Here is a 14,484-nt window from a genome sequence, read left to right on the forward strand (position 1 = left end):
ACACAAACACAGCAGCAAGATTTGTGAACTTTGCGACAAATGAAGATTAGCTAATGGAATACAACCACCCTAAGGAATAATTGTCTGTAGGCCTACCAAGTAGACCTATAGCACATGTAAACAGAGCTGCAACCTTTAAACACATCTTAAATCTGATGTTTATACATTACATTATATTAATACATTATATATATTTAAAAAAGTCTTGAGAAAAAAATGCTGCTATTTGTCCCAAAGTGACTGCAAAAAAGCTTTTTACCCTGTATATAACGATGCAATGTGAGCTCTGTCTACAAAATGCTGTCCAACTAAAAGAAGTGGCCTTGATGACATGCATATTATATTGGAGGAGACAAGGGTTGTCGAGGGGGGGTCTGTCTGTGGCTGTGCTCTCCCTATACTGTAGGACTTAGCAGCGATAAGCGAATAATAATATATACGCTAATGGAGAATTGGCTTAATGATGAGATTGACACACATGCACGCACACGCGCGCGCACACACACACACACACACACACACACACACACACACCACAGCAGGTGGAGGCTATTAATCGACACTAGACACACAGAAAATAAATAACTTTAGTAATTTCACATTCATTGGTTCAGAATAATATTTCACTTTTCATTATATAGCCAATAATTGTCTTGAAATTGAAAAGGATGATATACTGTAAATGTAATTATGGTAAAGCGGGTATGCCATGAATCACAGTGACTAATGGGTGTCAACGAGGCCCCACCGCCACTACTATCCTCTATCCACCCAATTTCCAATTCCTGTATGTTCCATTTCTTTGCTTCTGAGAGGTCAGGTGAACCTCAATCTCTTGTTTGAATAACTGCTCCCCCAAGTGGCCATGTGAGGCTTCACTCATGGCTTTGGTCTGCATACACATCTTGTACTTGTCAGGAGGCAGCTCATCCATGCAATGTTTCTCATGCCACAAGTGGAAAAGTCCACGAGATGGAGAGCGAATCACCTTCAGTTTACTGTGAAGGTACTTCCTGTACAAATGTACATCTTCCAGTCCCCAGCCTTTGATGCTCCGGTCAAAACCGCCTGTCAAGATACGGAGATGTTAAGCCATTACAAAACTGTATCTATGGCATTAGTAAGGATGTATTAAATTATTAATTAAACTAAACAAGCTGGCGTTTCTCATTTACCTATGTTGATGAAATCTGACCTGTACTGGCATGTCATACCAAAGCCAAAATCTCTCCAGAATCCAGTGTCCTTCTTTATCACCTGTGTATCAGTAAGCCAAGACACATCAACATTTCACTTAGAGCAGCCTTTCACATTATTGCAATATCTGGTCAGTCAGTCAGTCAGTCAGTCAGTCAGTCAGTCAGTCAGTCAGTCAGTCTTGCTTGAGTCTCTAACCTACCAGTTGTTGCTGAATACTGGGAAGATATGTCTGATTGGTGTAGAGCAGAGATGGATTGTACAGGCTGAACAGCACTGGGTAGTATACCTTTTTACCTAAAGCCAAAGAATCAAACAAAAATACAAACTCCATAAATATGACGTATTAAGTTCAGTTGATAGTGATGACTGCTATTTTCCTCTGCAGGAAAGTAGGCTACTGTAAATAACAGTTACTAAATCAAAAGCTTTTATTGAAATAAGATACCGGTAACCATGGAATAAATGAACAAGTGGCCTATAGGCCTGCCCTAATCAATACACATTGGGGGATGTATGTGTACAGCAAGCCACTAGCCACCTCACACTACAAACACAGGACATAGGCTCCTGCCCTATGGGCCACATGGCTCGGGAACCATTCACTAGCCACCTCACACTACAAACACAGGACATAGGCTCCTGCCCTATGGGCCACATGGCTCGGGAACCATTCGTTCCCAAGGGTACATACCTACTAAAGCCAATGAGCATATTTTGAGCAAGCAGTTAATAGTGGAGTGTTCCTTTCTCTCACCAGCCTCTGCATGGACTCGGCAAGATGTTAGGAAGTCAGAGGTGAAGTGGATGTCAACATCACAGAAGAAGAGCAGGACATTATGGCTCCGCCTCCAAGCGCGGGCGCCCACTTCTAAGCCACGCCCACGAGAAAACTCCTCATTTAGCTGGATCAGTGTGAAGTTCCGGAACCGAGTTTCCCTGGGGTAAGAGGGGGCAAGGTTGGCCCAAGTCAAGTTACCCTAATTGACCATATTCACATACTCTTATGTTGTATATTGGGGGGAGGGGGGTGATATGATAGTCCATGTGGCGTGATTATGAATCCCACCAACATTATAGGCAGGTCTGCCTTACCATGTGTCTGATTGGCTCCCAGGCAGGCATAGTTTTACTGGTGTTAGGTTTAGGGTTAGGTTTAGGCATAGTTTAACTGTGGTTGGGGTTAGGGTTAGGTTTAGGCATAGTTGCAAAAATGACAACTCTCAATCACAGCAATTACTGGCCAATCACAGTGCAGATTTCCTAGAACTGTGTTGGAAACTTGGGATCCATAACGCATCAATGTGTGGCTGATTACTAACATTCACTGATAATAGCAAAACTTCTCATTTTCAACATCATAGATCCTGTTAAACACATTATAGAGGATCTATTTTGTGATCAAACTCCTGTAGCCGCAGGCTTGACAGTATCTGAGTGGGATAACATCCTCAATAACGGAGAGAGAAGATACTGTAAGATTAGGGTTTTCTCATCATACTCAAAGCATTAAAGTGAGGTCTATGTTGATCCCCGCGGTACAGAGGTTTCCCAGGATTAGCTGATTAAGGAAGCGATAAAACACTGTTACCCTCTCGCTTCCAGTTTTTATCACATCCCCTCATTATCCGCAATGCAGTACAGAAACATCGTCAATTATGAATTGCAAAAGAGATCTCGGCAAGAAGCAGAACAGCTTATATTGCAGCAATGCAGTAATTAAAGAAAAGAAGGCCATGTTGCTCAGTTATTTGGGTTAATCTGTCACTTATTCAAATGGCATGCAAAATTATGTGTTAAGATCAACAAAGTTTGCCATCTGCAGTAAAAACTGATATTGTGAACACTTCATAAGATGAACCGAGAGACATTTTAGTGGATTGAATGAGAATCTTTCCATTCAAATGGCCTGTGATTTATTGCATTGCTTAGTTTCTATCCGGGCAGCTCTAGCACTCGCCTTCTGACCACAAAGTCATGGGTTCGGGCACCGCCAACTCCGTGCGGCAAGTCGTCTGGTAAATACTGGAAGCTGATGGTAGGTGTTGCGCTCCACCTCAGCAATCCATCTCCCAGGGGTCTAGCGCATTGAAACAGGAATAGACTCCTGCGTTCTTGGCTGACACAAACAATAAGCCTCTCTGATCTACTACAGTACTGTCTGTATGGACTTGTGTCCACGCACAAAGTCAGTGCCTGAGTCAAGCTATACTATAACTTAAACACTCAATCGATGTAGGCGATTTGCACAACGCATCCTATCATGATGTGTGGTAAGCTGGAGGATCTGCTAAATTTCTTATTTTTAAATTAAACATTTAAGTCTCTGTACGTGTAATGTACGTATGTCTGTAATCCACGTAACTCGAAAACCGTTCGCCCCACCGACTTCACATTTGAAACACGCGTTCCACACCCCCACAGGGAGTGCAGTGCCCGGTGTCGAGTCCGTCCGATCGCCTGTTGTCCAGAACCAGCACAGAAGCCACTGCCCAGGCTCTGGACAGGGCCCCTGCCCAGGCTCTGGACAAGGCCCCTGCCCAGGCTCTGGACTGATCACACCTGATCACCCCTACTTAACCCCTTTTGGACGGAATTGATTTTCTTTCTTTTTTTGTGTGGCTTTTCTGCCTTTGACAAGTGAAGAATGACAGGAAAGAGGGGGAGAGAGACAGGGAGAGACATGCAGCAAAGGTCGACATGAACATGACTTGAACACGCAGGCCAGAGCTTATATGTGGCATGCGTCTGGACCGTTAGTCCGGCGGGCGCCCCGGACGGAATTAATTTCTAATGATGAAAAATATGTCTTTATGTTTCTGCCATCAATCAGATGCTATAATAAGTTGAGACTTTTACTAAGTAACTTCTACCTATTTTGAAAGTAGCTCGGTTATACTTTAAACTTCTTTGGAAGTGTAATGCAAGCCTTAAGTAGCCTGCCCAACACTACACAAATCTAAGCTTACTATGTCAGAAACATTGTGGAATGTGTGCGTTTCTATTTTACTGATCATTATGAGGACGTCTGAGTAGCGTGGTCAACAGTGGTCTCTTTAGTCGTACCTAGTGGTTTGGTCCAGCATGCCTTTCACCTCATCTAACTGGTCATGGCCAAAGTAGACCACAGTGAGATGGATCCTACCATCTTGCCGGATGCACACCTCTCTGTGACAGGAAAGGGAAGGTATGATAGGGTTACTTATAATAATGTGTTACTATTCCAGGTGGTGGAAGGTAATTAAGTATTTACTCAAGTACATTTTTGAGGTACTTTTACTTTACTTGAGAATGTCCAGTTCAATAATTTATACTTCTACTCCACTACATCTCAGAGGTAAATATTGTCCACTTACTTATATTGTACTTCACTACAATTATTTGAAAACTTTAGTGACTAGAATACTTCAAATATTCAAAAATAGCCATTCAACAAGTTCAGCTATTGAATAGTTTGACTTTTATACTGTAGTTGTATTGTGAGGCCAATACTTGTGTGAGTGTGTGTGTGTGTGTGTGTGTGTGTGTGTTTGTGCTGCTACCTGAAGTTGCTGATGAACTGTCTGAAGGCATCGGCCCTCTTGGACAGAGGAACGATGATGTTGATGAGAGTGCTGCGCGTGTCCACACTCTCGCTCCTCACCTTCATCAACGGCCCAAAAGGCCTAAAGAACACCAGCTGTGTGAAGACGTGAGGCCTGTCACCCTTAAACATCATGTCATACACTGTTCCCCTGTCCCTCTCTGTACGGCTCAGCCCTGGTCAGACAGAGGAAGACAGAGAGGGTGTTCGTTGAAGTACCTTTCTGGATCTCGAAAGCGTACGAGGCCCACCCATCTGTCCACTTGACTCTGTCAAAACCGCTCTCAAAGAGCACCTATGGACAGCTGCAATTCGAAACTGTCACAGTCACAGACTCTGCCTGTCTAGCTCTTGTAATTCTATGTTATGTTCTAGTTGTTTTGGTTCTATGTTGTCTTCCCCAGGTGTTTCTCATGTGTAATCACTAATCAGCCCTCCTGTGTATATTAGTCTTGTTCCCCAGTCAGTCCTTGTCCAGTCATTTTTTGGTGTCACTCCTTGTTCAGTGTTTGTGTTGTTTTCCCTGTTATTTTATAATAAATCACCCATCTTGCATCTTGAACTCTGTCTGCTTGCTGTCCTGCATTTGGGTCCTCACCACACCACCGGAACGTGACAGAAACTGGCCCCCGTAAATAAAGTCTGAGTCCCCCCCTCCCCTTTTTCCTCTTACTGTACATGTTTTTCCCTTTATTACTTTCTTATTTTTGTATTTTATTTTTGAGTGGTGCAACCAGTCCTACAACCAGCAATGTCCGTGTTCACCTATGCCTGTGTTCACCTATGTGTTCACCTGTGTTCATGTGACTATTGAGCATCATATAATGAGTACCAGTTTGCCAGAAACAGATTAGCACTGTTGCCTGCTAATGATACATTAATACATCAATCAATCAATTGTGTTCCATCTTGAGTCAATGGTACTAAGGTAGTATGCTTTGAAACAAAGGGAGTCTACCAACGTGCCTCAAGCCTGGAACGCCTTAAGCTGCATACAAAAAAAGTCAAGGGGATTCCCCTTTGGCTGAGTTGTACTGTACCCTGGTACATTCCAGGCAATATTACTTACAGTATAATGCAGCTGAGGGAAGTTATTAGCGAAATGATGAAAAAGCTAAATGTAAATGACATTCACTTTCATCAGAAAGAGGCGAGAGGAGAAAAGAAGTTAAGCTCTCAGATTGCATCTAAACCAATAAGCAAGCACCTTGGGACAGAGCCGGCTATAATAAAGATCCACTGTGTTTTAGAAACGCCAACGAGACAATAGTAAACCTCCCATTATCCCTTATGTAACTTCAATGCTTCATGTCTCACCTTCTATGAAATCAGATGGGGAGTATGTGTGCTTCTGCCGAGTTGAGTCACTGTGTTGCTGGGGTCCATTGAGGACGTGCAGAGCCGTCTCCAGAGTACTTATCAGCTCATCCCTGTGGTCTTTCCTCACAGGCCTCTCCTCAGGGTGCCTGGTCAGCCCTGTCTCCAACTGGTACACCCTGAATGGAAAAAAAACATTAACACATTTTCTATGATCTCACTGTGGGCTGGTGGTCATACGGTGATGGTCACAACTCACAAGAGATACACATATAGTTCGTAACAGTCATTTTTGTTCCTTTCAATACTACTACGACGACCAACTAGAATCTAGACAACCGTCCCTCTCGGTATGTGACCGGTGGAGACCCTGTGCTTCTGGTTATTAAACGAAAGCATACGACAATCAAACAACATAGCAGAAGTAATATTTTAAACCCAGGACTTCATTTCCATGGATGTACTACTATTAACATGGAGCTAATTAAAGGTAATCCTACTCACCTACGCAGAGTGAAGGTTTCAAAAGGAATTACACCATACTCGCTGGTCAACTTCAGTCCAGAATTCACTTCAGCCTGGCTCAGCTGGGACCGGAAGAATTCCTATAAAACAAGACAGTATTTACAGCATATCTGTATCTATAGGAATTTATATTTACCACATACCCAGCCTTTATTGGCCCTGGGTGAGGGGAGTACCACACAACACACCTTCAACAACAACACACCTTCCATGTTCTGAACCACTCTCTCCCCACACTTTCAGGGAGTCCCAGAAGGACTACTGTATACATTTATTGTCTCCACCAGACCGAAGGCATGGGGAGAGAGTACGTTTTGCACTCCGTCTGTCCGTGTGTGTGTGTGTGTGTCTGTCTGTCTGTCTGTCTGTCTGTTATCAGCTAATCTCCGGCACCGTTAACCTGGGCGATGCCACACACACTCCCTGGATGCCAACGATGAACCTCTGCCCCACATTTTCCAGAACGGCCTGTTATAGCGCCATCATTTGAAAAACACATTCTTTGCTGTTACTACAGTATCTCTATAGTCATGTGTTCAAGACGGATCTGTCCGATATTTCATATTCCATCCTAATTGGCTAACATTGGCTTTCAAAGTTTGCAGGATTGGCCCGTTTGGAACAAAAAACCTCAAATCTTGAACGCAGCATGCAATTTACGTGAAATCTTTCACAGACTTTCCTACTAGGCTGAGGAATATATCCCACCAACAGGTGGATTTTTGCTTTATTATTATTATTATTAAAGGTATATATTATTTTATATTTTGTTAAACTATAGGGCCTGCCATTCCTACCTTGAGGTCAGAGTGTGTAGGGGCTTTGTGCAGGCTGTCCAGTCCAAGGGGCATCACCCCTTTGGCCTTTGCTTTCTGCAGGGTCTCTTGAAGCTGCCGAGTCCTCTCCTGGAGGGCCTCCTTCAGCTGTGCTATCTGCTTCATCAGACTGTTAATATAATGCTTGTGAGAGTCCTCTCTCTCCTGTAACAAAGCCAGGTATCCTTCCTTGCTGCTGGCCCCTCCTGACCAAAGCAGTGAGGCTTGGTCGCGGTGATCAGCTGGCTTACAGGCCAGGAGGTAGAACAGGGTCAAACAGCAGCAGACGAGCAGCACGATCACCCCGACACGGCCTGTCAGAGCCCGCAGCCACCTCCGAAGCATCATGTCTAATGAGTTACTATGAAGTAGGGGGTTTGAAGAGTTCGCAGCTCTGTACTCAGGACATAATCATGCCCCACCTGTCTTGTGGAGATGCACTAGAAAAATATAAACCATCCATTTAGGGTCCCAGCCCGTACTGTAGTTAAAGAAATATCTCTTCAGCGGAGACATCGTCTTGTTCTCTCTGTGCAAACTCATGTCGTCATTAGGAGGTCACATCGGTCAACTTCATCCGCTGGTGCCATCTTCCCACAGTGTCAATTTGTCTCTCATTTGGAATCCATGTTTTGGAGCCCAGGAGCAATAAAATCACCTAGAATGATATAATCGCATTAACAAAGGCAAGGCAAGGCAAAATGCTCTTGATCAACAACTGTTTTGAACAACAGAGCAGTGTGGTGTCCCATCATCAGAAACAGAAATACATCATTCAAACGGAAAACTGCCATTTCTCCCTGACATGCATGGGCTCCCATTGCGACAGTGAAACAATATAAACCACGGGTAACTCACTTCAAGCAGTGTAGAGAAGATGTAGTGGATTGAGGACGGTTTCGGTGGGTTCTGGTGGTCTGTTGGCCAGGGTTAGACTGGGCTAACGTAGAGAAGATATCTGACCTCACATTCTGAGTGCCACGACGCTGGAGAGGGAAATGACAGAAACAAGTATTTCTCTGTGTGTCTTTCCCGTGTGTGTGTGTGTGTGTGTGTGTGCGACTTTGCGTGCATGCACGCAAATGTGCGTTTGTGTGCATGCACGCACGTGTATGTGTTGCCATCGTCAAAGTTTACTCACAGCACAGTTGGCTCTTTATTGCACAGGTAGAGACTGATCTCATGAAAGACCTGCTTATGTTTTCGAGCTCCACCCATGCTGTGTGTGTGTGTGTGTGTGTGTGTGTGTGTGTGTGTGTGTGTGTGTGTGTGTGTGTGTGTGTGTGTGTGTGTGTGTGTGTGTGTGTGTGTGTGTGTGTGTGTGTGTGTGTGTGTGTGTGTGTGTGTGTGTGTGTGTGTGTGTGTGTGTGTGTGTGTGTGTGTGTGTGTGCATAGTGCATAGAGTACAGCACCATTCTCTCTCTCTCTCTCAGACATTTAGTATTAAAACTCTATAACTGTTAGCAGGCTACTTAATAAAATATTCATGCTCTTTTGGAATCTTACGCCTTACTGAAATGCTTGCGCAGCAGCCATGATTTAAAGAGCCTTACAGTCATGATGATTGTAATCTTGCTTGGCACGTGGAACAGAACTATAAGAGCCAGCCTCCTGTCTGTTTGAAATGCTTGCAAAGCATTTATTTTGGTGCACATGCAGGTGAATACCTGACAAGCTGTTACAGCTCAGTGGCTCATATACTCATACAGTAAATGCATTACATCCCACAGATCAGATACAAATTCGATGCTAAAACATCCTCTCCGTTTACATATTTTACACTCACTGAATGGAACTCTTACTGAAGTTTATGATGAAACCTCTACTCACCTGCTGCTTGTGATATGACAGCAAACGAATGAAGTGTTCTTCAATCCATCCCAGTCTCTCACTGTGTCTATTTATGTAATTCTGTTACATACAGAGCATGTTAACAAAGTCCATGGTCTCAGAATCAAAATGTCAGTATAATTGTCAGAAATCAAATGCATTGATCCAGAGGACAGTGACGGATATCAGTCTCTCTATCTCTCTCTCTCTCTCTCTCTCTCTCTCTCTCTCTCTCTCTCTCTCTCTCTCTCTCTCTCTCTCTCTCTCTCTCTCTCTCTCTCTCTCTCTCTCTCTCTCTCTCCCTGTCTCCCCCTCCCTGCTGGAATATTTAGGGTATGGCCTGTGAACAGTGAACAGAAGTGACTTCTACTGAGCTCGGTGTACCCACTCTATCTCATCCTCTCTTCTCAGTCTCCACCCTTTTGTTGCGCCTCCCTCTCACCATTCCTCCCTCGCTTAACTTTCTATGAGAGCCAGTGTGTGTTCGCTTCCATCTGATTAGATCTTGGACCATCTGCCTTTATACCTGGCAGTGCAATTATAGAAGTCAATGCAAGTAAGGAATGAACCGTAGTAGATACTCTGCGTGTAATCTACTCTAGATTCTGACAATGGAAACAAGCCCTTACAGCTTTTTGTGTTATCCATCGTAATAATCAGCATCAGTATCAACTTCAAGACGGTATCGAGGTCAGTATCATGTCGGTATCATGGTCAGTATCATGTCAGTATCGTGTATCACGGTCAGTATCATGTCAGTATCGTGTATCACGGTCAGTATCGTGTCAGTATCATGGTCAGTATCATGTCAGTATCGTGTATCACGGTCAGTATCATGTCAGTATCATGTCAGTATCGTGTCAGTATCATGGTCAGTATCATGTCAGTATCGTGTATCACGGTCAGTATCACGGTCAGTATCATGTCAGTATCGTGTCAGTATCATGGTCAGTATCATGTCAGTATCATGTCAGTATCATGGTCAGTATCGTGTCAGTATCATGGTCAGTATCATGGTCAGTATCATGTCAGTATCATGGTCAGTATCGTGTCAGTATCATGGTCAGTAATCAGTATCATGGTCAGTAATCAGTATCATGGTCAGTAATCAGTATCATGGTCAGTATCGTGTCAGTATCATGGTCAGTATCGTGTCAGTATCATGGTCAGTAATCAGTATCATGGTCAGTAATCAGTATCATGGTCAGTAATCAGTATAATGGTCAGTATCGTGTCAGTATCGTGTCAGTATCGTGTCAGTATCATGGTCAGTATCGTGTCAGTATCATGGTCAGTATCATGTCAGTATCATGTCAGTATCATGTCAGTATCATGTCGGTATCATGGTCAGTATCGTGTCATTATCATGGTCAGTATCATGGTCAGTATCATGTCAGTATCATGGTCAGTATCATGGTCAGTATCGTGTCAGTATCGTGTCAGTATCATGGTCAGTATCGTGTCAGTATCATGTCAGTATCATGTCAGTATCATGTCAGTATCATGTCGGTATCATGGTCAGTATTGTGTCAGTATCATGGTCAGTATCGTGTCAGTATCATGGTCAGTATCGTGTCAGTATCGTATCAGTATCGTGTAGGTATCATGGTCAGTATCATGTCAGTATCATGGTCAGTATCGTGTCAGTATCATGGTCAGTATCGTGTCAGTATCATGTCAGTATCGTGTCAGTATCATGTCGGTATCATGGTCAGTATCGTGTCAGTATCGTGTCAGTATCATGTCGGTATCATGGTCAGTATCATGGTCAGTATCATGTCAGTATCATGGTCAGTATCATGTCAGTATCATGGTCAGTATCATGGTCAGTATCGTGTCAGTATCGTGTCAGTATCATGGTCAGTATCGTATCAGTATCATGTCAGTATCATGGTCAGTATCGTATCAGTATCATGTCAGTATCATGGTCAGTATCGTATCAGTATCATGTCAGTATCATGGTCAGTATCGTATCAGTATCATGTCAGTATCATGGTCAGTATCGTGTCAGTATCGTGTCAGTATCATGGTCAGTATCGTGTCAGTATCATGTCAGTATCATGGTCAGTATCATGGTCAGTATCGTGTCAGTATCGTGTCAGTATCATGGTCAGTATCGTGTCAGTATCATGTCAGTATCATGGTCAGTATCGTATCAGTATCATGTCAGTATCATGGTCAGTATCGTATCAGTATCATGTCAGTATCATGGTCAGTATCGTATCAGTATCATGTCAGTATCATGGTCAGTATCGTGTCAGTATCGTGTCAGTATCGTGTCAGTATCATGTCGGTATCATGGTCAGTATCGTGTCAGTATCGTGTCAGTATCATGTCGGTATCATGGTCAGTATCATGGTCAGTATCATGTCAGTATCATGGTCAGTATCATGGTCAGTATCATGGTCAGTATCATGGTCAGTATCATGGTCAGTATCATGGTCAGTATCATGGTCAGTATCATGGTCAGTATCATGTCAGTATCATGGTCAGTATCATGGTCAGTATCATGGTCAGTATCGTGTCAGTATCATGGTCAGTATCGTATCAGTATCATGTCAGTATCATGGTCAGTATCGTGTCAGTATCGTGTCAGTATCATGGTCAGTATCATGTCAGTATAATGTCAGTATCATGTCAGTATCATGGTCAGTATCATGTCAGTATCATGTCAGTATCATGTCAGTATCATGGTCAGTATCGTGTCAGTATCGTGTCAGTATCATGGTCAGTATCGTGTCAGTATCGTGTCAGTATCATGTCAGTATCGTGTCAGTATCGTGTCAGTATCATGGTCAGTATCGTGTCAGTATCGTGTCAGTATCATGGTCAGTATCATGGTCAGTATAATGGTCAGTATCGTGTCAGTATCATGGTCAGTATCATGGTCAGTATCATGGTCAGTATCGTGTCAGTATCATGGTCAGTATCGTGTCAGTATCGTGTCAGTATCATGTCAGTATCATGGTCAGTATAATGGTCAGTATCGTGTCAGTATCATGGTCAGTATCATGGTCAGTATCATGGTCAGTATCGTGTCAGTATCATGTCAGTATCATGGTCAGTATCATGGTCAGTATCGTGTCAGTATCATGTCAGTATCATGTCAGTATCATGGTCAGTATCATGTCAGTATCATGTCAGTATCATGGTCAGTATCATGGTCAGTATCATGTCAGTATCATGTCAGTATCATGGTCAGTATCATGGTCAGTATCGTGTCAGTATCATGTCAGTATCATGTCAGTATCATGGTCAGTATCATGTCAGTATCATGTCAGTATCATGGTCAGTATCATGGTCAGTATCATGTCAGTATCATGTCAGTATCATGGTCAGTATCATGTCAGTATCATGTCAGTATCATGGTCAGTATCATGTCAGTATCATGGTCAGTATCATGGTCAGTATCATGTCAGTATCATGTCAGTATCATGGTCAGTATCATGTCAGTATCATGTCAGTATCATGGTCAGTATCATGGTCAGTATCGTGTCAGTATCATGTCAGTATCATGGTCAGTATCATGGTCAGTATCGTGTCAGTATCATGTCAGTATCATGTCAGTATCATGGTCAGTATCATGTCAGTATCATGTCAGTATCATGGTCAGTATCATGGTCAGTATCATGTCAGTATCATGTCAGTATCATGGTCAGTATCATGTCAGTATCATGTCAGTATCATGGTCAGTATCATGTCAGTATCATGGTCAGTATCATGGTCAGTATCATGTCAGTATCATGTCAGTATCATGGTCAGTATCATGTCAGTATCATGGTCAGTGTCATGGTCAGTATCGTGTCAGTATCATGTCAGTATCATGTCAGTATCATGGTCAGTATCATGTCAGTATCATGTCAGTATCATGGTCAGTATCGTGTCAGTATCATGTCAGTATCATGGTCAGTATCATGGTCAGTATCGTGTCAGTATCGTGTCAGTATCGTGTCAGTATCGTGTCAGTATCGTGGTCAGTATCGTGTCAGTATCGTGTCAGTATCATGGTCAGTATCGTGTCAGTATCGTGTCAGTATCATGGTCAGTATCATGGTCAGTATCATGGTCAGTATCATGGTCAGTATCATGGTCAGTATCATGGTCAGTATCGTGTCAGTATCATGGTCAGTATCATGTCAGTATCGTGTCATTATCATGGTCAGTATCATGTCAGTATCGTGTCAGTATCATGGTCAGTATCGTGTCAGTATCATGGTCAGTATCATGGTCAGTATCGTGTATCACGGTCAGTATCATGTCAGTATCATGGTCAGTATCATGTCAGTATCATGGTCAGTATCATGTCAGTATCATGGTCAGTATCATGTCAGTATCGTGTCAGTATCATGGTCAGTATCATGTCAGTATCATGGTCAGTATCATGTCAGTATCGTGGTCAGTATCGTGTCAGTATCGTGTCAGTATCATGGTCAGTATCATGTCAGTATCGTGTCAGTATCGTGTCAGTATCATGGTCAGTATCATGGTCAGTATCATGGTCAGTATCGTGTATCACGGTCAGTATCATGTCAGTATCATGGTCAGTATCATGTCAGTATCATGGTCAGTATCATGTCAGTATCATGTCAGTATCATGTCAGTATCATGTCAGTATCATGTCAGTATCATGGTCAGTATCATGTCAGTATCATGTCAGTATCATGTCAGTATCATGTCAGTATCATGTCAGTATCATGGTCAGTATCATGTCAGTATCATGTCAGTATCATGTCAGTATCATGTCAGTATCATGGTCAGTATCATGGTCAGTATCATGGTCAGTATCGTGTATCACGGTCAGTATCATGTCAGTATCATGGTCAGTATCATGTCAGTATCATGGTCAGTATCATGTCAGTATCGTGTCAGTATCATGGTCAGTATCGTGTCAGTATCATGTCGGTATCATGTCGGTATCATGTCAGTATCATGTCAGTATCGTGTCAGTATCATGGTCAGTATCATGGGCAGTATCATGTCGGTATCATGTCGGTATCATGTCGGTATCATGGTCAGTATCATGTCAGTATCGTGTCAGTATCATGGTCAGTATCGTGTCAGTATCATGTCAGTATCATGGTCAGTATCATGTCTGTATCATGGTCAGTATCATGACAGTATCGTGTATCACGGTCAGTATCATGTCAGGATCGTGTCAGTATCGTGTCAGTATTATGGTCAGTATCGTGTCAGTATTATGGTCAGTATCATGTCGGT

The 14,484-nt window shown here is 43.0% G+C and overlaps 1 protein-coding gene across 1 annotated transcript; it reads right to left on the minus strand.

Annotated features, from left to right (window-relative positions):
- Positions 1–573: 573 nt before the first annotated feature.
- LOC310872081 (chondroitin sulfate N-acetylgalactosaminyltransferase 1-like) lies at positions 574–9,466 on the minus strand. The gene is made up of 11 exons (XM_083783782.1): positions 9,268–9,466; positions 8,296–8,423; positions 7,420–8,095; positions 6,602–6,702; positions 6,098–6,276; positions 4,740–4,956; positions 4,264–4,365; positions 1,955–2,136; positions 1,400–1,494; positions 1,176–1,257; positions 574–1,068 (listed from the first exon to the last, which is right to left on the minus strand). The coding sequence occupies exons 3-11, from the start codon at positions 7,783–7,785 to the stop codon at positions 764–766; spliced, it is 1,629 nt and encodes a 542-aa protein (XP_083639908.1). The 5' UTR covers positions 7,786–8,095; positions 8,296–8,423; positions 9,268–9,466; the 3' UTR covers positions 574–763.
- Positions 9,467–14,484: the final 5,018 nt, after the last annotated feature.

This window comes from Protomyctophum parallelum (assembly GCF_964188405.1).
Source record: "Protomyctophum parallelum genome assembly, chromosome: 15".
NCBI lineage: Eukaryota > Metazoa > Chordata > Actinopteri > Myctophiformes > Myctophidae > Protomyctophum > Protomyctophum parallelum.

Excerpts from the sequence above, each read along its gene's own strand:
- LOC310872081 (XM_083783782.1), bottom strand. The coding sequence starts at position 7,785 with ATGATGCTTCGGAGGTGGCTGCGGGCTCTGACAGGCCGTGTCGGGGTG. Across the intron at positions 4,366-4,739 it reads CAGTTCATCAGCAACTTCAG|AGAGGTGTGCATCCGGCAAG; the intron begins GTAGCAGCACAA and ends TTCCTGTCACAG. Across the intron at positions 1,258-1,399 it reads CCAGTATTCAGCAACAACTG|GTGATAAAGAAGGACACTGG; the intron begins GTAGGTTAGAGA and ends ACTGATACACAG.